General features: G+C 35.2%; 1 protein-coding gene across 12 annotated transcripts in view; it reads right to left on the bottom strand.

Annotated features, from left to right (window-relative positions):
* The window catches only part of DCAF6 (DDB1 and CUL4 associated factor 6), a 157,090-nt gene that overhangs the window by 116,985 nt on the left and 16,536 nt on the right, over positions 1-23,569 (bottom strand). For all 12 annotated transcript variants that reach the window (XM_074266526.1, XM_074266520.1, XM_074266516.1 and 9 more), the window contains exons 2-3: positions 14,684-14,745; positions 7,315-7,407 (exon numbers count right to left, since the gene is read on the bottom strand). In XM_074266526.1, coding sequence (XP_074122627.1) covers positions 7,315-7,407; positions 14,684-14,745 — 155 coding nt within the window. The remainder of the gene's footprint in view (positions 1-7,314; positions 7,408-14,683; positions 14,746-23,569) is intronic.

Below are 23,569 nucleotides of genomic sequence, written 5' to 3'. Positions count from 1 at the left end.
AGCTAGAGGAATCTTCAAAATAATTTTCATCTAATTTAAATGGTAGATGTGGATCACGTAGCAAGTCAATATAAATAATTCAAATTTAAGATAAAGAGGATGAAGATATAATGTAAGGAAACATTTTAAAATACCTCAGTTATGTTCACATACCACACAGAAAGAAGTTTTATACCTTTAACAAAAGCAATTATTTAAAAAATGTTGCTTTGAAACTACTGCTGGAAGTAGGTAGAGTTATGAAATGCAAAGTTTGCTTTGTAAAAAAATTTTTCGTGTGACAAGTATTTCTTAGACAAAAAGGGAACATAAGGGAATGAGAAAACAAAGAAAGTGAGGTCCTTAGGAAACATTCTATAAGGGTTTCAAGTTTTTTAGGTATTTTCTCTATTTTGACCAAGAAAAAGAAAGATTAAAAAAATGCATTTTGTTGAAAAGACAGAGAAAAAAAATCATGAAACAATATTAAAGTCAGAGCAGGAGAGGATTTTAGAATTAATCTAAGATTTTGTTGTTTGTCCTTTGTTCTCCAAGAAGACCATGATATCAGGGAGGGAAGGAAAATCATGACATGCAAGAGAATTGAATGAAGTGAGGGAAGACTATGCAAGGTCACCTGCCTCACCTTCCCCTTCAGAGGTATCTGGATCCAGTGGCAAAATATAGATCAGGATGACTGGAGATGATTGTAAAATGTTATAAGTGAAAAGGACCTCAGAGATCATCGACTTCAACCCCTTCCTTTACAGATAAGAAAACAGGTTCACAGCTGTAATCAGTTTTAGAGAGCCACAGTAAAGTATGCAAGAGGAAATCTTATGTAATGATCTAAGGGAGTTAAAGAAGATTTCTGCTAATGCAGTCAATTCAAATAAATATGTATTAAATTCTCCTATCAGCAAAATGCTATGCTAGATGCTGGGAATAACATGGGAGGAAAAAAAATTACCCTGCTCTGCAAGAGCTTTAAATCTAATACAGACAATGAGACATGTATACAAATAGAATAGAAGATATAACATGATAGAGAAAAAAGGAAAAAAAGTTCTGAAGTAAGGGATATCTATTACTTTCGCCTTGCAGAAAGTCTTAATGAAGGAAGAGGCAATTGAAACAGATTTAAGTTAAGGCAGATTTTAGCATTTTTTGCATCCTAAATCACTGTGGTAATCTGGTTAGGTCTCTGGACTACTTCTTAGAATAAGATTTTAAAACAAATAAAACAAAATACACAGCATTACAAAGAAAATCAAAGATTAATATAAACACAGAAATCTTTTTTTTTTTCTTCATCCAAGTTCACATGCCCATTGAAATCTATCTCTGATGTAAGGGATGGATTCAAAGAAGTAGAAATATAAAGGGTTGGGGGGCAGTCAACACACATATGGTACACTTAGATCAATTTAAAACAGGAAATGATAATAAACTCTGTTTGGATGGAACAGAATGTGTGAAAAGAGGGTAAAATAAGACTAAAAAGGTAAATTGGAAACATTACAGGACACATGTAGTACAAAAGGATCTTACCCTTTTGTGATGAATAACACTCTTTTTCAAATTCATGTTTTTAAAGGCATAAAAAAAAAATATATATATATATATATATATATATAGTTACAAAGGAGAATAATTATATTGAAAACTACTCAAATTTTTTTAACTGAAGACTGAAGATTAAAAACTTATCTGTTATCAGGAGGAATAATCATTTCATCTTACAGGCAACCAGATATTATATAGGTTTTTGAGCAGGACTAATATGATTAGCTGTGTCTATCACATATCTGAGAAATTAGAGACAAAGGGGCAGGAAAGGAAGGACAGAAGGAAGAGGAGCTTGTAGGTTACACTCTGGTAGATTCCGGTAAAGAGCTAAACATCCCTTAAAAGAGGGTGGTCAAAGTGAAAAAGGAGAGGTCAGTGTGAGAGAGACTGCAAAGATAAAAACAAGACTTGGTAAATGATTAGATTTGCAGTTAAAGAGAGGAAAGAATTCAAAGATGATGCCAAAATCAACTGAAAAGGATAGTGTGAGAGGAGGGACTATTTTAGGGGCAGGAAGAAGGTTCTCAGGAGGACATTTAAATGTAGGGCAGAAAGATGGAATGGGAGACTAGAAAAGAAAAAAGACAAAGGCTGAATAACTGATTTGGGAGACATTTATTTATATTTCAATAGAGCCATGAATTCCAATGATGTTTGAAATATTCTTAACTGGTGCAAACTGCTGTCCATCAATACCTTCTCATCTAATCTCTGTCCATATTGTCCCAAAGAGCATTCAGAGATCTTACCTAACTTCTTAGAAGGCCTTTCCATTAAGTTATTTTTTTTTTTTAACCTTTTATGAGACCCATTATAGCATATGGGTAGTACAGAGTCATAAAAGGTACTCTCTGAGCCCATCTAGACCAATTCATACCTAAACAAGAACCCCTCTATAACATCTTGCGAGACATGGAAACTAATGATTTCCAGTGCAAGAGAAGACCACCATCATCTAAGGGAGCACATTTCATTTTTAGATGGATCAAATTGCCACAAAGTGCTTACATATATCAAGCCTAAATGAGTCCCCTACAACTGGTACTTACTGTTCTGAGTTTTGCCCATTGGAGCTAAGAAGCACAAGTCTCACTCTCTACAATGGGACAGCTATTCTAATACTGGAAAGAATCTACCATGTCCCTCCTTTCCTTTCTTCCCTAAGTCAAATATCCCCAGTTCCCTTTGGCAAATCTCATACAACTTTACTGTCCAGTTCATCTGCCTCTGGATGATCTCTACAGATTGTCAGTGTCCTGAAAATGGAGTGCCTACGTGATACTCCAGATATGATCACGGCAGAAACCATGACCAAAAAAACCCCAAAAATCTGTCAGCTCCTTAGAGTTGGACACTATTCCTTTGGGAATGCAACCTAAAATTGCATTACCACATTTTATAGTCTACTATATTCTTACTCCCTTTTTTCTGATCTTCCGTTTCTTGGATAATGTCATTCACATCACTTTCTGCACATACTTTACCTATGAAGAACTGTTACAGTTCTACTCCAGCACTGAGACTGGAATATTGAGTTTGGAAAAACTTAGAGCACTGTACAATTTCCCAAAAACAATCTTGCTAGTTCTACGCTTCTTATTTACTTCTGGACCAGTTCATCTTTTACTTGCAGAGATTACCTTAGCTATATGTATATGACTATACTTGGCTTAACAGACAATTCATCCAACTGTATGGCACCAACATCATCCAAATATCTCCATATGTATTGAAGTTGTCCATGTAGATAATAGGAAAAGGGAACGGGAGGGCTTTTTTATAACAAAGCATTTCTTCAGTCACAAATTTTAATGAAGATATAACAAATCCAAACCTAGCTGTGCTTATTGAATAAAAAAAAATTTAAATAAGTAAAAATTCAGCAACATTTATAGTATCTCAAAAGTAAGCCACTATCTTGAAGACTCTCCTATAACAAGTACTCTCTCATATATGTTAAGATCATACTGTTAGTCAATCAGGATTAATTAAGTCCATATCATAGGACTATGCTACTGTGCTAAAGGTACTATGCTAAAGAATGTAGAAAAGCAAAGGCAAAAACACACTTCTGACTCTTCAGGAGCCCATATTCTAAAGGGGAACAGCACCTGTGAATCACTACATGTGTACAAAATACTTACAAAATAAAAAGGAACAAATCTTAGAGGAAAGAAACTTACACAATGAAGAATTAGGGGAAGCCTCTTGACATTGAGCTGAATCTTGTGTGAGAAGGAAGAGCATTCCAGATATGAGATAACTAGGGCCAACACCCAGGAGAGAGATGGAGCAGAACAGTACGTGTGAAAAACAAGAATATGCCAGTGGAAAGAGATGGCAGGCAAAGGAGGTAAAGGGAAGTAAGATGTAAGAAGACTGGAAAGGTGAATATGGACCAGGTTATGGGCATGAAATGTTGGTAATTTTTTGTTTGAGAATAAAGGTAGCAGAGAAAGACTGGTTTAAATAAGGGATATAACATGGGTCAGAATTATAATTCAAAATGGTGGTTCTGGAGTGGGTGAAGACCCAAGGCAGGGAGATGAGCCAGTGGCTATTACAAGAGGTAAAAAGAGATGAAGGAAGGCCTGTACAAGACTGGTGGCTGTGTGAGTGGAAGAAAGGAAAGAGGTATAAGAGGGGCTGGGAAGGTAAGATCAACAAAATCAAATAACATATTGGACATATGAAGTTACTACAATGAAAGGTGAAGATTACACCAAGATTGTGAGCCTAAGGGCCATCCAGAGAAATAGGAAAGCTGCAAAGAGGGTTTCAGAGCAAAGATAATGAGCTCTGTTTTAGATATGCTAAAAGGAAGAAAATACTTATTAAATGTGTTCTCTGTGCCAGGCACTATGCTAAGTGCTTTAAAAATACTTATCTCATTTGACCTTTTTATTAAGCTTGGTAGGTAGGTATTATGATGTTTCCCATTTTACTGTTGAGGAAACTGAGGCAGATAGAGTGTAAGTGACTTGCCTAGGATCATACAACTAGGAATTCTCCAAGACCAAATTTGAACTAAAATTTTCCTGACTCCCAGCCAGAGACAGAGCCAAGGTAGAGGATATCTCCAATTGAGTTTTAATAGTTCAGGAATCCTTTAGCAATGGTAATTAAATTACATTTGATTCAGCATACATTTATTTAAGAACCTACTCAACGTAAGACCCTAGGAAAGGCCCTGGAAATACAAAGACAGTCAACAGTCCTGGCTTAAAGGAGTGTACTCTGCCCTGGAGGATATGACATCTGAAGAGAAAAACAAGTGGGACACAATATGAGGAAGGAAAAATCCCAAGAACTAGGGGAACAGGAAAGACTTCTTACAAAAGACTTAAAAAGCACCAAGGACTTTAATAAGTAGAGGTGAAGGGGAAGATTCTAAGGGAAGATGGACAGCCTCTAAAAAGCGTGGAGGTGGAAGGGGTGAAAGGATAAATTTGAGGAACAGAAAATAGGTCAGTTTGGCTAGAAGGAAGAATGTGTCTAGAAAGATGGCCTAGAAGCAGACTGTGAAGGATTTTAGAACAAGGATTCAGAAATCTGGATTTCATCCTAGAGTCACTAAAGAAATCATTGAAGATTTGTGATGAGGTATGTATGACACTGTGTGCTGATTGCATCAAATACCAGAATATTACAGGGTCTTCATAACAAGATTCATCTCTAACTACTCAAAAGATATCAGTCTAAAAACCCTTACAGGAAAAACAAATGGACAAGAATTTAAACATAAGGAGAAGGTATCTCTAGACAAGACTTCTAATGGCAGGATTCTAGAAAGTATGTACCATTAGGAATTAAAAAAAGATAGGTCAGTGAAGGAAACTGAAAAAGGACACTGACAGGGAAGAGAACAAGGAGAAAATAGTGTCACAGAAGGAAAAAGAGAAGAATAAGACCGGAGCTACAGTAGTTAACAGTATCAAATAGGTGAAAGGTCAAACAGGGGAAGAAGTGAAACAAGGCTTTTGGCTTCAGTCAGGAGAGAGATATTCCAGGAAGATGGTAAATGAAAGCTGGATTCTAAATATTTAAGGAGGAAAAGGGCAGAGAAGAAACCAGAATTAAGATTCCTTCCTTACATTCCACATTCATGTCACATGTACAATATAATTTCAGAAATCAGTGAGCACTAACAACTAGCGAGAGGCATCAAGAAAGTCTTGCCAGAAGAGGAGGTTTGAAAGAAAACATTTCAGAGAGAGACGAAGGGCTTGAGTATTATAGGCTTGCAGGGGCTCATGCACCAAGGTGGGCACAGAAGGTCAGAGTGCAAGAACCAGCCCGCAGCCTCACTTGGCCAGAATGCTGATCTCAGAGAGGAGCATGAGGGGAACATAGCTCAACAAGTAGGCTGAAATCAGGTTGGAGAGTCTCCCAGAAGGGAATTGAAGCAAAGGTCTGAGCAGAGCAATGACTTGTTCCAATCTGTGCCCAGAAAGGTAAAATCTGTCAGGTCTGTGCAGTGATAGAGGAAGAGAGGAAAACTTGGAGGTAATTAGAAAAGGTGGGAAAACTGTGCACAAGAAAATTCAAAGGCCTTTATAAGGGGAAGCTTTCTAGTTCTGAGTTAACATTTATGATTAAAAATTAGAATTCAAGTAGAAGTTCAAACAATTTACTAACAACTCTTACCACATTGCTACAAAGATTTTTTTAATCAAAAAATGCACTTATTTTATGGATTTCAAATCTAAAATGCTACAAATAAACAGAGAGGAAAGAATGGTTACAAAAGATATTATGGAGGTAGACTTGACCAAACTTAGTAACTGAATGAAGTATATGGGGCAAGGAGAAAAAGAGGAATTGAGGACAACTCAGGAAGGAACGTTACTGGGGACTTAGAATTCTAATTCCACGTTCTTAGTTATGATTAAGTACAACACATTGGGAACAGTCCAATATATTAATGGAAGCTAAAAATTAAGAGATATAATCAACTATTTTATAAGATTCATGATTTCAAAATTTGAGGAAATTCAGGCTAAAGAGATGATTTTGAAACAACAATATTTCACAAGTGAATGTTAAAAAATATCCACATAGCAATAGTCAACTTATAGCTATAAGGAAGCAGAGCTTCCTTAATGGTTCAATGAGTAGAGGAAAGGCTGGTAGTGCTATTTAATTACCAGATAGAATTTATGAAGGAAAACAATCCTCTTTTAAAGTCAAATAATCAAGAGTGCCTGACAACCACCTAGCAGTATTTTCAAAGTAAATATCAATTACAGAAGGTGAAGTCAGACCTGAAAAGCTGGAATTTGGAGGGCAAGATGATGTTTGGATTGAAGCAGAGCAAAACAAAGTGCAATACCCAGAACAAAGGATCTAACAATAATACCAAAAAGCTTAAGAAAACAATGATGTAACTGAGGGAACATAAATTCCTTGGGACCATGAAGATGGCAAACCATTTCCATTTAGAGGAGAGTGGAGAGTCATATGGCTTTGGGTAACCACATGCTCTCCAGGACCTTGGTCTACTTGCCTGTAATAAGGTGAAAATACATCAAGATGACTGTTTATCACCTATAATGATATGGCCAAGATAAAGAACTTAATATGTGAGAAGGAAATGATTCAGATATCTTTGCTCATGTATGGAAGAAAGACAAGAGTGAGACCTGAAAAAATTTTACTGGAAACCAAAAAATGGAAACATTCAAGTATATAAATCATAATCTCTGATTGCTTTTCTCAACCAACTATTCCCCTTAAAGTTGTATGATTTTTTAGAAAAATACTTACTTTTCGGCTGTAGGGATTACTGATTACTAGATTAGTGTCATCTGAACCAGATAAAATATATTCTCCAGTGTCATTCCAACAGATTGTATTCACCTGTAATAGTAAACAGAATTATTTTTAAAAACATGACATTTAGGGGAGGCTAGGTGGCGCAGTAGATAGAGCACCAACCCTGAAGTCAGGAGGACCTCAGTTCAAATTTGCCCTCAGACACTTAACACTTCCTAGCTATGTGACCATGGGCAAGTCACTTAACTTAACCCCATTTGCCTCAGAGCAAAAAAAAAAAAAAAAAAAAAGAAAAAAAAGAAAAAACACCAAAAAAACCCACGATATTAAGAGAACAAAAAATAATTAGGTAATCATAACTTCTATGACACCTAATTCTTCTTAGCAATACAATGATCTAAAATAATTCCTAAAGACTCATAATGGAAAATGCCATCCACATCTAGAGAAAGAACTATGGAGTTGGAATAAAGATGACAGCATACTAGTTTCTTTATTTTTGTTGTTGCTTTTTCTTTTTCATGATTTTTCCCTTTTGTTCTTTTATGACATGACTAACGTGGAAATATATGTTTAATATAACTGTACATATCAGATTGCTTGCCATCTTGGTAAAAGAGAAGAAAAAAAATATGATTCAAAATCTTATAAAAGCGAATATTGAAAACTATCTTAATACATAATTGGAAAAAAAAACACAAATGGTGGGAAAAGAAAAATGGGCTTATTTTTAGATCTGCTACAAATAAATCCTATGGACAATGGTCCTGATATTAATGAAAAGAAAAAGGGAAAAGAGAGAACAACTAGAATTAAGATATCAATATTTCACAGAAGCCAAGAATTTCTTAAAGATGTCAGAGCTCTCTAGTCTAGTTCACTCTGATCAAAATGGAACTCTAGACTCCTGCTCAAAGGCCTCACATGAGGGGGGAAGACACTGCACTTTCTCCAGCAGGTCACTCCACTTCTGAGAAGTTCAATTGCTAGGAAGTTTTTCCCTGAATCAAGTCTAACTCTGACTCTGCAATTTATAACCAAGCTCTTAAGAGTTCTTCACTGTGGGAGAAAAGAAAAATAAGTTCAATCCTCCTTTCACAAGACAGCCCTTGGAATTACTTCCAAACACATATCCTGCTTACATAGGCTTGAATGTTCCTTCAACTGATCTCTAGGAGACTTCAGGTATTTCCAGAAAGATTTACTAAATTTCATCCAATTATAATCAGTCAGAATAGTAGGTCAAATCTAATGAAATGAAATTTAATAGATAAAAGGTACTGCAAAGACTTTTTCTCCTCCTCTCCCTTCCTGCCCCACTACCACCACCACCACCACTATCACCACTACTACCATTACTACCATCTCCCAGAATCTTCTCTGTGCTCCCAGGCCTATCTAACATGCAAGCCTACAATTCCATGGCCTCAGTCACTGACTCCTTGAAAAACAGGTGCCACATGTTTAACATACTGAACTACTTGCTGTCTATAAGAGGGGGCGGAGAGGAAAGTGGGGAAAAATCTGAAGCACAAGGTTTAGCAAAGGTAAGTGCTAAAAACTATCTTTGCATATATTTGTAAAAATAAAAAGTTATTTTAAAAACTCAGGTGCCAGCCAAAGGAGCTGATCTGCATCCTAGGTGAGAGGCCCAGGCAATAAAGCTGGTGGACATTCTCCAGAAAAATGATCTTTGTAAAGAGATGAGGCTCCTGGTAAAGGTCATCCCAGACACGCAATGGAAAACAAGTAATGGGGAGGCCATGAGCACTTGCAGAAGCTATAGAGCAGGACACCCTACATTGTACTGCACCTAACCCACCCAACAAACTCTGACAAATAATTCCTTTCTCCCTTATAACTTCTTGTCTGCCCTGAAAGACCTTAGGAATAATTTCTAAAACTATACCATATCCTTCTATCAATTCCCAACTCAATTCTTCTGGCTCTGGTCCTCACACACTTGGGTATGATTCCTACAATAGTTTCCAAGAACCAGAACTATTACAGAGAGATTGGCAAACCACAAGGCAAACTATTTGGCAATTGCAACCCATGAAACAACAACAAATGCAAAATGGTCTTGAACCTATATATCCACCTGTCATTTCTGGACTGAGAGTAGGCCAGTGGCATAAAGAATCACACAATCTTTAGAGCATCTATAAACTTTAATTCAGCTATTGCTATTCTGAGATCCTTTTCCAACTGAATCTAAACACTCTTGAGAGTCTTTCTATAAAAGAAAATAGAAGGAAGTTGAAGAAAAATACAAATCACAAGCTCTTTATAGAGAAACAAATCAGTAGATGGAATTTGGTTTTATCATGTAAATGTGAACAAAAATCATCATTTCAAGGAACAGTCTCCTGGTATTAAATTAGGTATAATTAAGTATTTGTAAAAAGAGAACAGGAAAATAACCGTAACTTATGATCCAACATTTGCTGCAGAGGATGAAGAGGTAAAAAAAAATTCTACCAAGAACTTGGCAAGACCTTTCAAATTAAATGAACATGTATTTTGATTCTCTTGTTTTTAATTCAAAAGTGGAAACCAAACACTAAGAAAACATAGGTTATGGGGCAGCTAAATGGCAAAGTAGATAGAGCACCAGCCCTGAAGTCAGGAGGACTGAAGTACAAATCTGACCTAAGACACTTAACACTTTCTAGCTGTGTGACCCTGGGCAAGTCACTTAATCCCAATTGCCTCAGAGGGAGGGAGGGAGGGAGGAAGGAAGGAAGGAAGGAAGGAAGCATGGGTTAGAAATTAGAATGCAGGGATCAAAAACTTGGTAGACTAATAATGTCAAACTTAAATAGAAACAATCCCTGTGGGCTACATATTGATTTAGAAAACCACAAGTTGTCATTATCTATATTATATTGTATTTTTATTTTATTAAACATTTTCCACTTATATTTTAATCTAGTTCAGACAACATTGGGGAGTTTTATAGGAGTTTTACAATCTGACCTTCAGGTCCCAACTTCTGAGGCTAAAATAGTCTTTATAAATACACTACTTTCAGTTCCATTTTTCTTGTTCTTTCCAAAACTGTTGCAATCATTATGGATGTGATTTTCCTGGTTCTGCTCATTCTGATCAGAAATCCTTCATATGAATCTTCTTGGGCTTCCAATTCTTTACATTTGTTACCTTTTACAGAAGTAATATTCCATTGTATCCATGTACAACAACTTTTTTTTAGTCATTCTCTAATCTATTTTATTTCCAATTCTTTACTGCCACAAAAAAATATTTGAATGTTTTGACATGAGAATTTTTCAACTCTAAAGGATAAGATCCTTTGATCTCATGGGGATAATATATCTAAAAGCAAACTTCTGGGTCAGAGCTTATGGAATTTTCAGTTCCTTTTTTCTAATCCTAATTTCAAATAGCTCTCTAGAGTAGCTGAATAAATTCATAGCTCCACCAATGGTATATGAGTGCACCAACTCTGCCAATTTGCTGGATATGAGAAGAAACTTCAACGTTTACACATCCAGAACCCAAAGTGATCTCCAAGGCAGGTCACTGAATCCAACCCCTTAATTTTATTTTATTTTTTTTTTTAACAGATAAAGCCGAGACCCACAGAACTTTAATGACCTGCCCAAAGTCAAACAGATAGTAAGGTTCAAAACAGAAAGAAAAAAAAAAAAAAAAAAAGGATTCATTTTTGTTTTATTGATGATTTAGAGAAATCTTTTCTATGGTTAAAGTTGGCAAGTTTTCTTTTCTTGCCAAGTTAGGCAAGTTTTCTGTTTGCTCATAACTACTTATCCATTAGGATATAGAATTTAGTCTCATTTAGTCTCATTTTTTTTAGTATTAATTCTCACAATATCTTGAATTTCAGAGCTTTATCTGTAACATCTGATGCAAAGTTTCCCCCTCTCTCTCAATCAACAGTTTCTCTTATTATCTTAGTGGCAATAATTTTGTTCCATACAAAAGATTGCTTACTATATATATTTTTTTTACCATCAAGAATAGTGATGCTACCACATTTGAATTTGGAAAAGTGGTTAGACATAAACCAGAGAGAATGAAAACTGAAAAGCAGCTTTGTTAAACCACTATTCATAGAGAAAAACCATGCTTGTGGCAACAAAATTACCAAGGCTTAAAAAAAAAAAAATCTGTTTTTACATAGCCCTGAAATTATATGGAACTGGGCAACATGGACACACTAATACAACTGATATGTGGCAACTGACTATTCCAAGTCAATACTGGAACACTATCCAAATTTTGCTGCTAGTTAGCTTCCCAATGGAACTGTATTTAACTTGGAGGGAGAAAAAAAGGGGGACCAATGATAAGTGATAGTATGAGAAACCAGTCAAGGTAGAGGGCATTTTCCCAGCAGGAATTCCCTATAAATAGAATGGCCCAGTGAATAGACAACTAGACTTGGAGTAAAGAACACCTGCCTTTAAATGCCCCTCAAACATTACCTGTGTAATCCTAGATAAGTCACATAACTGCTATCTATATACCTCCGTCTCTCATATAGAGTTCATCATGAAGGCCTCTAATCTTTTGTAAATCTCACACCCATGATAGTATGAGTGAAAAATTCTCAGTTTTGAGTAAAAAAAAAAAAAAAAAGTGAAATGCCATAAGATGACAAATTGTAGCAAAATTTTGCTTCTTTAAAAATGCCAACCTCCAGTTTAAGATTGGGGGTAGGATAGAAAGATGCCTTGGTTAAGTCTGGACATTGTTTCTCAAAAATTATTGTTCACATTTGGAGAATGTCCAATCTATCTTCCAAGACCAACGGAATAGTGCTGATTCCTGTGTAACAAGTAAAAGGGCATGAACAATCAACTGGATCTGGGGCTGGGGATTTCAGGAGCCAAATTTTCTCTACCTTCTTCGAAAGGCTAGAAATCAATGAGAAAATAGCTCCCTAAGCCCAGAGATCCAGAATGCAATAAATTGATGGCCTCAGACAAAGTTTTTTAATTGCAGATATTTGGGAAATATCTCTCTTTGTCTCTTTTCCTGTGTACTCTAAGCAGCTAAGTGGCAGGTTAACCCAACACCTCAGCTATAAATGGGGCTGCTTCAAAAAAGGCTAAAGATGACAGCCTTGATTTATCAGTGGACTCTGTATGTAAGCATTCCACATCTGAGGTTATTAACAATCCTCCAGTATTGGCTTTTCCCAGTTAGCTACAGAATTGCAACTGGTGTGATAATAAGGCAGTGCAAGAGAAAGATGAAGTGCTTTTTTTAGCTAAGTTGCTATCTCAGGAGTAGGAAGAGGAGCCATTTATGGAGCAAGAAGTAGGGATCTTTTAACAGGACTGAGGGAAAGATACCCACCAAACCCAGGACTAAAAAGTAAAAAAACATGAAGGTGACAGGGCTGAGGCAAGCAGGGGATGGGGAGCAGATATTTTATTATAAATTAAAATAATGTATAGTATTAAGCAATGTTCTCACAATAAGCCTGTGAAGGAGGTTGGCAAGTATTAAATCCACTTAACAGATAAGAAAACCTAAAACAGATGTCGAGAGATCATTAGATCTGCTCAGGGCCCCAAGCCCAGACAAGCTGAGAATACATGTCTTAAGCATAAATTTCATGGTCCAGGGCCCCAAAGCAAGGTCAACCTACCCATGGTCCAAAGCAAGGTCAATCTATCCATGGTGAGTCAGAAGACTTCCACTGGAATCCAATCCTCCTACTAATTACAGCAAGGCACTTAACTCTCCTAAGCAATATTCCATCATCTGTGAAATGAGTAGTTGGGACCAGATAACCTCAAGGAACTTCCCAATTCTAGGATCTCTATCATTCCTTGTGACTCTGGCTCCTTGGAGCCTTCCTCAAACCTCATCACAGCATCCCTAGCAAGGCCTCCTACTCCTACCCTTTGTTTACTATTTTAACACATGCACACATTTTAGCTTCACAACTTAAGAGCCAATTGCTCTTAGTATAGAGAGAATCCACACATCAACATCCTCCCATTTGGAAAAAAACAAACAAAAAAACCACCCAAATTCTATGACATTAACATTTACAGATAAATTCTATAGACAGATGATATCTCTCAAGTCACTTACACTGTTGAGTCAACTCACCTGAGCCTTAAATCAATCCCTCTGTTTCCAATACTGAGTGGTTACTAAAGTTTCAAAGCACTAACCTGTCCCTCCCTGCCTGTCACCATTTTCAGTACTCTTGAGTCTACTGGCCCATGGCCTAAGCTCCTGAACTTTAGAGTCTGAATAATAGGATACACTCCAGACCTACCCTCTCATATCACCAATTGCCTGTTAGATCACAAGATTTATAGGTGGAAAGGGACTTAAGGATTATATCATCCAATCCTTTTTATTTTGCAGATGAGTAAACTGAGCCTTCGATAAGTTAAGTGACTTGTCCACAGTTAAAAGGTAGTGTCAGAATCAGGATCTGAATTCACATCATGTGTCCAAATCTAGAGTTTTTGACCAGGCTATCTCACTTTGGTTGTTGTTCAGTCATTCAATCATGTCTAAGTCTTGGGGATTCCATTCAGGTTTTTTTGTCAAAATGGATTAAGGCAAACAGGGTTAGATAATGTGGCTATCTGAAACTATATCTGGGACTAGATTTGAACTCAGGTCTTCCAAACTACAGGCCTAGCACTCTACCCACTGAGACATCTAGCTGCCTCTAGTCTAGTTGAAGGAAACCTCATCTGTAAATGGAGATAAATGCAACCTCAAAAAGAAGTAGTAAGGATCAAATGAAATAATGTATGCTAAATACTTTGCAAGCCTAAAAGTTCTATATAATGTGACTTATCATTACCCAATCCTTTAATTCCACATAGTCCCATTTTTATAGCCCCTTTAACTTTAGAAGAAGGTTCTCTTAGGTAGATCCCCCAGGCCCCTCTTTGGGTTTCAATATGATGACTATCTTTTATCAAGTCAACTTCTGTTCCAGCTCTTATCTATGAAGATAGCATCTTCTTCAATATCTTTTTTTTTTCTTTTTCCTGTTCTGTACCATTTTAGGCATCATCCATTTTCCATGTAACAAGGTGATAGTTCCCTGCTGCCCAACCAAAATCCTGGTTTCCATTATATAATTCTTTTATGGCTCCAGTGCATTTTTAAAATATACACATTTAAAAGCAACTCCTGTAAATTTCCCCTATATTTCCAAAAGTCCCAAAGAGTCTAAATTTATATTTTAATTCAAATAACTTTGCGTCTTGTTCCTCTCTTTTTCTACTATAGTTAAATTATATAGCTTATTTTTAAGAAATGAAATCATTTTATCCTACTTTCCAAAAACTAAATTTGAATCTTTTACATATGGTAACAAGTTAACACTTACACAGCCATCATGCACATTCAGTGTTGCTTCAAGTTTTAATCTTTGGATGAATTCTCTTCTTCCTGTTTAAAAAAAGAAATAAAATTTTAAAAAATAAAATATTCTATTTTACAGAATTGGAGCAAGGAGAAAGATAATTTCTCTCAGCTGATCCTGTATCTCTATTAATACCTAAATTTGTGGAGTTTGCTTATGGCAGGATTTTCCTCAGTCATTTGGATTAACATCATTAAGAAAATTGGAAGAATAGGGAAATTTCTGGTTTAAGTAGATTAGGGAGAGGAACAGACAGAATAGATAGAGACAAATTGCCAGTTTGTAGGTAAATGTGGATTGAGGAGCTAAGATCAAAGTTAAAAAGAAGTTAAAAAAAAAAAAAAAGGCTTTCCTACTGCAGAGAAATTAATTAATAGATTTCTTGGATATGGACATGGTCTATACATAGAAACAAGTCATTTAGTCTTGTTAGAATGGGAAGTACACAGTCAGAAATAAAGGCAGATTGTTGTCAGATAAATACAAGTGTCTAAAGGCCAGCTTGCTAGTCAGAGAGGCTAGTCAACTACTAGTCAAAATCTATGAAAGGTCAATAGCTAGTGCTTTTTATATTTTATGTAAAATAATTTTATTAATTTTTATGATATTGAAATAATAGCATTATCAAAATGATCCATCACAAATCACATGATAATTACACAAAAGCCACTCTAAAAATTGTACAATGTGCTTAAATCTACAAAAAACAAGTTCAAAATTCAATTTATTATATTAATTTAGGGGGCATTCTTGTTTTATCTTTGTAAATCAGTGGTGCTTTAGAAGTTAATGACTAATTGTGACTTACCTCCGGCCATTCTGGAGAGCAATTTGAAACTATGCTCAAAGAGTTATCAAACTGTGCATCCCCTTTGATCAGCAGTGTTACTACTGGGCTTATATCCCAAAGAGATTTTAAAGAAGGGAAAGGGGCCTGTATGTGCAAGAATGTTTGTGGCAGCCCTTTTTGTACTGGCCAGAAAGTGGAAACTGAGTGGGTGCCCATCAATTGGAGAATGGGGGAATAAATTGTGGTATATGAATATCATGGAATAGTATTGTTCTGAAAGAAATGACCAACAGGATGATTTCAGAAAGACCTGGAGAGACTTACATGAACTGATGCTGAGTGAAATGAGCAGGACCAGGAGATCATTATACACTTCAACAACAATACTATATGATGATCAATTCTGATGGATGTGGCCATCTTCAACAATGAGAGGATCCAAATCAGTTCCAATAGAGCAGTAATGAACTGAACCAGCTACACCCAGCGAAAGAACTCTGGGAGACGACTATGAACCACTACATAGAATTCCCAATCCCTCTATTTTTGTCTGCCTACATTTTTTATTTCCTTCACAGGCTAATTGTACACTATTTCAAAGTCCGATTCTTTTTATACAGCAAAATAACTGTTTGGACATGTATACATATGTATTTAACTTATACTTTAACATATTTAACATGTATTCATCAAACTGCCATCTGGGGGAAGGGATGGGAGGAAGGAGAGGAAAAGTTGAAACAAAAGGTTTTGCAATTGTCAATGCTGGAAAATTACCTATGCATAAATTTTTCGTAAAAATTAAATTATTTATTTAATTAAAAAGGTTAATGACTAATTTTTTCCCTTTTTGGTCTGATTTTTCTTGTTCAGCATGATATTTGTGGAAATATGTATAAAAGAATTGCACATGTTTAAAATATATTGAATAACTTGTCATCTAGAAGAGAGAATAGGGAAAGGAAGGGAAAAAATTGGATTACAAGGTTTTGCGAGGATAAATATTGAAAAAATTGAAAATTTGTTACTGTTACTCTGTTATGTGATGATGATGGGTACCCCCTCACCTCTGGGAATCTCAGTTTCCTCATTTGTACAATGAGGAAATTAGTTGACCTTAAGAATTGCTGCATACCCCACCCACTGTTTGGACTAGACCTAATATTTCTTTATTTTTAAATTTTTTCTCCTAATTATCAGGCATTCATTTTTTCTCCCTTTTATCTCCTCCATCTGCTGAGTGGGGGAGGGGAGGGGAGAGAGAGAAGTAAAATATAGAACCTCTGAATTACATAAGCTTGGTCAGCAAAATAAATTCCCCTATTGGCTAGTCCAAAAATTTATTTCTTATTCTGCAAATCAGTCTATCTTTTTTCTGCCAGGTAGACAGAATTATTTATCAATCCTCTGGAATCATGGCTAATCATTTACTGGATCATAATTCTTAAGTCTTTTAGAAATGCTAGTTTTTACAATACCAGTGTTTAAGTATAAATTGTTATGGTTTCCTATTTATCGGTTCATGTAGGTCTATGTCTCTTTGAAATGTTCTTTTCCATCATTTATTTTTATAACATGTATTCCATTGTATTTATTTATCACAATTTGTTTAGCCATTTTTCAACTGATGGGCACTCCAATTAGTTTTCAGTTTTTCTGCCACCATCAAAAGTGTTACTATAAACATTCTGGTGTGGAAACTCCACCAATATGGATCGACTGAAATTCAAATACCTGGGCACTAGGAGGTTAAATGATTTCCCATAACCACAGAGCTAGTGTCCAAGGAGTACTTTAACCCTTTGTCTTCCTAACTTCAGGGTCAATGATTATTCCACTATACTATTCTAGCTCTCAATTTTTAATGTTTTTTTAAAACATATTTTGGTAATAAGGAATAAATTTGTATTTATAAAATACATTTTAAAATTACAACCTATGGCTTATTAACAAAGTTCTAAGCTCACAACGATTGGGCTCAATCATGAAGCTTTCTAAAAATTAATTGCTTTTCAGTTCATGCCTCAGTCCAGGATTTCCACCAGAACAGAATTTTACTAGCGTCTAATAGCCTTACACTTCTATGCAAGAACTTAGGCTAATGAATGAAACATCTAATACGACTCCCTTTTTGCCTTCCATAGGCATTCCATTCTACTCCTCCAAACTTTAATCAATCAATAAATATTTATTAAGTGCCTATGTGCCTGGTACTGTGCTAAGTGATGAGGATACAAAGAGGCAAAAGATAGTCCCTGCATTCAACTAACAATCAAGTGGAGGAAACAAAATGTGTGTGTATGTGTGTGTGCCTGCAAGTACAAGCGTGAGCTCACATAAAGCAAGCTATATACTGGATAAATAGGAAGTAATTAACAGAAGGAAGGCATTGAAATTAAGAGGGATTGGGAAAGGCTTCCTGGTCTATTTGGTTTTGTTTGTTTGTTTTTTAATTAAAAAAACAGGATTTGAACTGGAACTTAAAAGGATGCCAGGGAAATCATTAGTCAGATACAAGAGAGAATGTTCTAGGGATGGAATTCAGCCAGAGAAAACGCCTAGAGGTGAGAGATAGAATGTCTTGTTTATGCAATAGCCAAAAGGCCAATATCACTGGATTGAAGAATATATGGGAGTAAATAAGATAAGAGAAGACTAAAAAGTTAAGAGAGAGCTAAAACATAAAGAGTTTGATCCTGGAGGTAATGCATAGGAAAATAACTTTAGTGGTCAAATAGAGGATAGACTGGATTGGAGACTTAAGGCAGGCAGACCTATTCAGCAGACTATTGAAAAGTCCAGATGGTGAGGTGATGAGGGCCTTGTACCAGAAAGGTGGCAGTGTCAGAAAGAAGGGGAGAAAATGTGGCAGGGGTGAAATCAATAGGCCTTGGCAATAGATCAGATGGGGAGGGGAGAGAAAGGGTTTAAGAGAAAATCAGTAAAGATGGTGAACCAAGGACTGAACACATGGAGAAAAGAAAAGACATCCTAGGGGTCATCAGACAACAGCAATAATGCTACTCTGGGTAGAAGTTCCCCAAAAGGTAAAAACTCAAGTGTTTCTAGGGAATCCAGGAACCCTATAATTAACATAGCTATCTATCCCAGAGATAGATGAACTTCTCTAAGTAGCAGCACTTTGTAATTCTTTCCCTTTAGCGCAGCTCCTTCACTATATTCAGGTCTTTGAATTCCTGTCTGCTTTTCCATTTCATATTTACATGAAATGTACTTGGCAAGAGTTTAAGGTGGTTGTACAAGCATCTCTCTGGAAAACCAAGTCCCAGACTGTGAATAGCAGCTATCCTCTACTCAACTTCCTGGTAAATTGTCTATCTTTTGTGGTTATTTCTCATTGTTGGCATGTTTTTAAATATCCCTTTCATTACCAAAAGTATACTCCTTCCATCTACCCTATTCCTTGTAACAACTTAAAAAGAGAACACTAGGGAAGCAGTTCAGCAAAACTAACCAAGTTTAACAGCATATATGTAATGTTCTGCACCTACAGATCCCTTTCCTCAGCAAAGGAAATCAATTGCTTTTCACAGTTTTGTTCTAGGGCCAAGGTTAGTCATTCCATTTAGAGTGTTCTGTTTCATTAATAGTTCTTTGCATTTAAATAATTGTAGTTATTGTGAAAGTTGTTCTCCTTGTTTAATCTTAATTCACTTGGCATCAATTCATATTTTAATGCTTCTATGAATTTATTCATCATTTTATATATTCATATACATTTTCCAATTGATGGGAACCTACTTTCCTTACAATTCTTTTCTATCCATGTATTGTTATAAACATTTTAATGTACCATATATGGAACCTTTATTTCTGCCTTTGATTTCCTTGGAACATACATCTAAGCAATGGGATCTCTGGGACAATAGGAACAGATTTTCTTTAGTCACTTTTATAGCACAGCTGCAAATTTTTTTCCAGATGACTGCCCCAATTTAGGCTTCTACCTACAGGGTATCTGTGCATCCGTATTTCTACAGTCCCTCTAACAATAATTATTTCTACCTTTTGTCATCTTTGCCAATATGCTGGCTGTGAGGTAAATTCAAATAGGCTATAATGAAACCAGATTTTTAAGAAGAATCCCTTTATCTTATTTTTAGTAATTTGAGGCAATTTTTCATATAGTTATTGATAGCTTAAAGTTCTAGATGCTAGGAGTTAGGAGTAGGGCAGGGAGAAACTAACCCAATGATTTCACTAGTGGAAGGAATAATCATGGAAGAAACTTCTTTCAACTACTAGTTTATTTAGTTTATTTTCAAATACTCATCTGAGGCAAAAAAAGTTGTGACTTGCCTAGGGTTACACAGCCAATATGTGTCACAAATCCTATCTTTAAATCTAATTCTACAATTCTTCATTTCAAAACTGTTCATATCCTCAGATGTGAACTGCTAAACTGGCTTGGTTTCAACTCCACAGAACATCATGTTCTACACAGGATAAGTGGAAAATCTCAACAGCATGTTGACTGACTCAGTTTTTGATTCTCCAAACCATCTCAACTTCCTCAGCTTCCTTTCCCCATCGACTAGAAAATGGTAATCTGAACTTTGATGGTAATCTTCCATTCTCCACATATAGCTTTGCTTAGCTTTGGGTTTAAGGAACATCCTGCCCTTGAGTAAAATACCCCTGGTCTCCTCTCCCCTCTTTTCCAGCTTCTTTAGTGTTGTCTTCCTATTAGATTGCAAGCTCCTTGAAGACAGGAACTGTCTTTATTTTTCCAATTTACATCTCTAGTGCTCAGCACTGTGCCTGGCACATAGCAAGCACTTAATGTTTACTAAATTAAACTGAGAGGAGGATCACTTATCCTTTAGGAAATGGCTTTTGGTGGTCTTACATATTTGCATAATTTAGTATATATCTTGGGTTTATCAGGTACTCATCAGATATATTAGGTTTTCCTCAAAGTGACATCTATCCTTCTTATACCAATTACACTGATTTTGCTCATGCAAATAATATCCAATTGCATGTAATTGAAATGAAATGAAAACATTTTTTGTGACTTCTATTATATGCTTAAGAATTCTTTCCTTTCCCAGAATTATGAAAGGTACCTGATTTATATTCTCATTCTAGATGTATAGTTTGTGTGCATATGTGTGTGAGAAGGAGTGCGGTGATCTTTCACATTCAAATCACATATTCATTTTTTTATATTGTATCATATGCTTCAGACAATTATCTGAGCCATATTTCTGCCAAACTGTTTTTAGGTTGTCACTTCTATTCAATAATTCAACTATTTCTGATTTTTTCCTTAGCTGGTCTATTCCATTAATCTGTTTCTATTTCCAATAAGTACCAAGTAATTTTAATAACTACTAATTTGCAATATAAAGTGAAGTATCATTACATCTATGGCTTGTTTCATTTTTTTCTCATGAGATTTTAGATTTTTTTTTTTTATTCCTCCCAATGAATTATTTTGACTAACTAGATCTAGTTAGTTATAAAGTACTACCCTCTGGTAGTTTGATTAGTATGGCACGAAATCTGTAAAATAATTTAGTGGATTACTTTTGACATATTGACATGGTATAAATATCAGAAATTTATATTCCTCCAATTATTTAAATGTGCCTTGGACTAATTCCCAAATATTTTATGCATTATGTAGTTGTTCTAGAACTTCCATTTGTATTTCTTTGTGAATTTTGCTATATCTCTGTGGAAATGCGATTGATTTTTGTAGATTTTATATTGTTATTTTCCTAATGTCATTGTCACAATTCATTGCATTGCTCTCATTCTCTGCAATTTTCTAAGTATTAATTTTATCTCCAGAATATCAATGTTTATTATACCTTAAATTTCTTTTGTCGTTCTACCACTAAAATTTCTCTATCCATGTCAAGTAATAATAGGAAAAAAAGCATTCTTGCATTATTCCTATATTTACTGAATAAAATTCTTCATCCTTTTAAAGGTTACTAGGACCAACTCAATTCTGTGAATTTCATCATAAATGTATATCAGTGATACTAATTGCTAATCCAGTTCCAAAGCTAAGACCTTGTTCATTGCCAAAACAAAAGGCCATATCAAAAGCATTGAGGACCTAGGTAAAGAAGCTATAAGGGGGAAAAAAGTGTATTTCTGTGGACTTAAATTTTTTTGTTGCTTCAATTTATCTTTATTTTTACTATCTTTACTACTTAGTGAGAATATTATGCTCAGTTTCATACTGAATATATTTAACAACAAATATTAATCCTATCAAACCTGTGCCTTGATAGTTTTTTCTAAGTACAAATTCCTTTAAATAAAAATTTACCACACATTTATCTTTCTGATTTAATGATAATCTTATACTTTATTTCATCTATGTTTTCAAATTTTACATATAAACTGTTTTTGACGATCCAAATTTTAGTAATTTTTCTTTTTTAATATAATCTTCAATAATTGAATTTAAATGTTATTTAAAAGTATTCCTATAAGATGTGATCATAGCAAAATACTACAATAATGCAAACAGTATTATCTATTCCTATTAATGTTTTGTTCATTGAAGTGTAATGTCATTTGCATTATTTATAACATCATTTAACAATGTGACAAGCTGAAGAGAAATTAGTTGTCTTTCCTTGAAACAATATAAAGTCATTCACAGATACATTGTTGATTGAACTGTGAAAGGATCCAACCATTATGAAGAGCAATTTGGAACTATGCTCAAAAAGTTATCAAACAAGGTCTTAGCTTTGGAACTGGATTAGCAATTAGTATCACTGATATACATTTATGATGAAATTCACAGAATTGAGTTGGTCCTAGTAACCTTTAAAAGGATGAAGAATTTTATTCAGTAAATATAGGAATAATGCAAGAATGCTTTTTTTCCTACTTCCTTTGAGCCAACAGTGTTTCTACTGGGCTTATCTCCCAAAGAAATCTTAAAGGAGGGAAAAGGACTCCCATGTACAAAAATGTTTGTGGCAGCCCTTTTTGTAGTGCTAGAAACTGGAAACTGAATGGATGCTCTTCAATTGGAGAATGGCTGGATAAATTGTGGTATATGAATGTTATGGAATATTATTGTTCTGTAAGAAATGACCAGCAGGATGATGTCAGAGAAGCCTGGAGAGACTTACATGAACTGATGCTAAGTGAAATGAGCAGAAGCAAGAGATCATTATATACAGCAACAAAACTATATAATGATCAATTCTGATGGCTCTCTTCAACAATGGGATGATTCAAACCAGTTCCAATTGTTCAGTAATGAAGAGAGCCATCTACACCCATAGAGAGGACTATGGGAACTGAATGTGGAAGACAACATAGCATTTTCACTCTTTCTGTTATTGTTTACTTGCATTTTTGTTTTCCTTCTCAGGTTTTTTTTTTCTTTCTAGATCCAATTTTTCTTGTGCAGCAAGATAACTGTATAAATATGTATACATATATTGGATTTAACATGTATTTTAACATATTTAACATGTACTAGGACTACCTTCCATCTAGGGAAGGAGATGGGAGGAAAGAGGGGGAAATTTGGAACAGAAGGTTTTGCAAGGGTTAATGTTAAAAAATAACCCATGCATATGTTTTGTAAATAAAAAGCTATGATAAAATAAATATTAAAAAACAAAATAAATAAAAAGAATATAAAGTCACTACAAGTAGTGTGTTGGTTTCATTCTTTGTACTTGTAACTCCAGCACCTACCATAGTGCATTAGCAATATCAGTAGCAGGTTCTTAATAAATACTTGAATGACTGATGAGTGATATTGGAAGGGGTTGCATGGTTATATTGGTATAGAAGGTACTCTTACAGTATGTTAGAGGTTGGCACTTTTAGTTTTTATCCTGGTAATATTATCTGTGGTTTTGTTAATATGAATTACCCCCCCCAAAAAATTTATGCTTGTTTTTACAAATGAAGTCTGTGAATGTATTTTAATTGGCTTTGCCACGTCCTCTAGACTCCTGTGGTAAGAGTTAGGGATCAATTTTGGTATCAGAAGTAGGGATTTATAAGTATCCCTTTTTCTCCTTACCAAACTATAATTTCATGAA

This window comes from Sminthopsis crassicaudata, chromosome 4 (genome assembly GCF_048593235.1).
Source record: "Sminthopsis crassicaudata isolate SCR6 chromosome 4, ASM4859323v1, whole genome shotgun sequence".
NCBI lineage: Eukaryota > Metazoa > Chordata > Mammalia > Dasyuromorphia > Dasyuridae > Sminthopsis > Sminthopsis crassicaudata.
The sequence above is the reverse complement of the archived record's forward strand: the minus strand, read 5'-3'. Positions and strand labels throughout refer to the sequence as shown.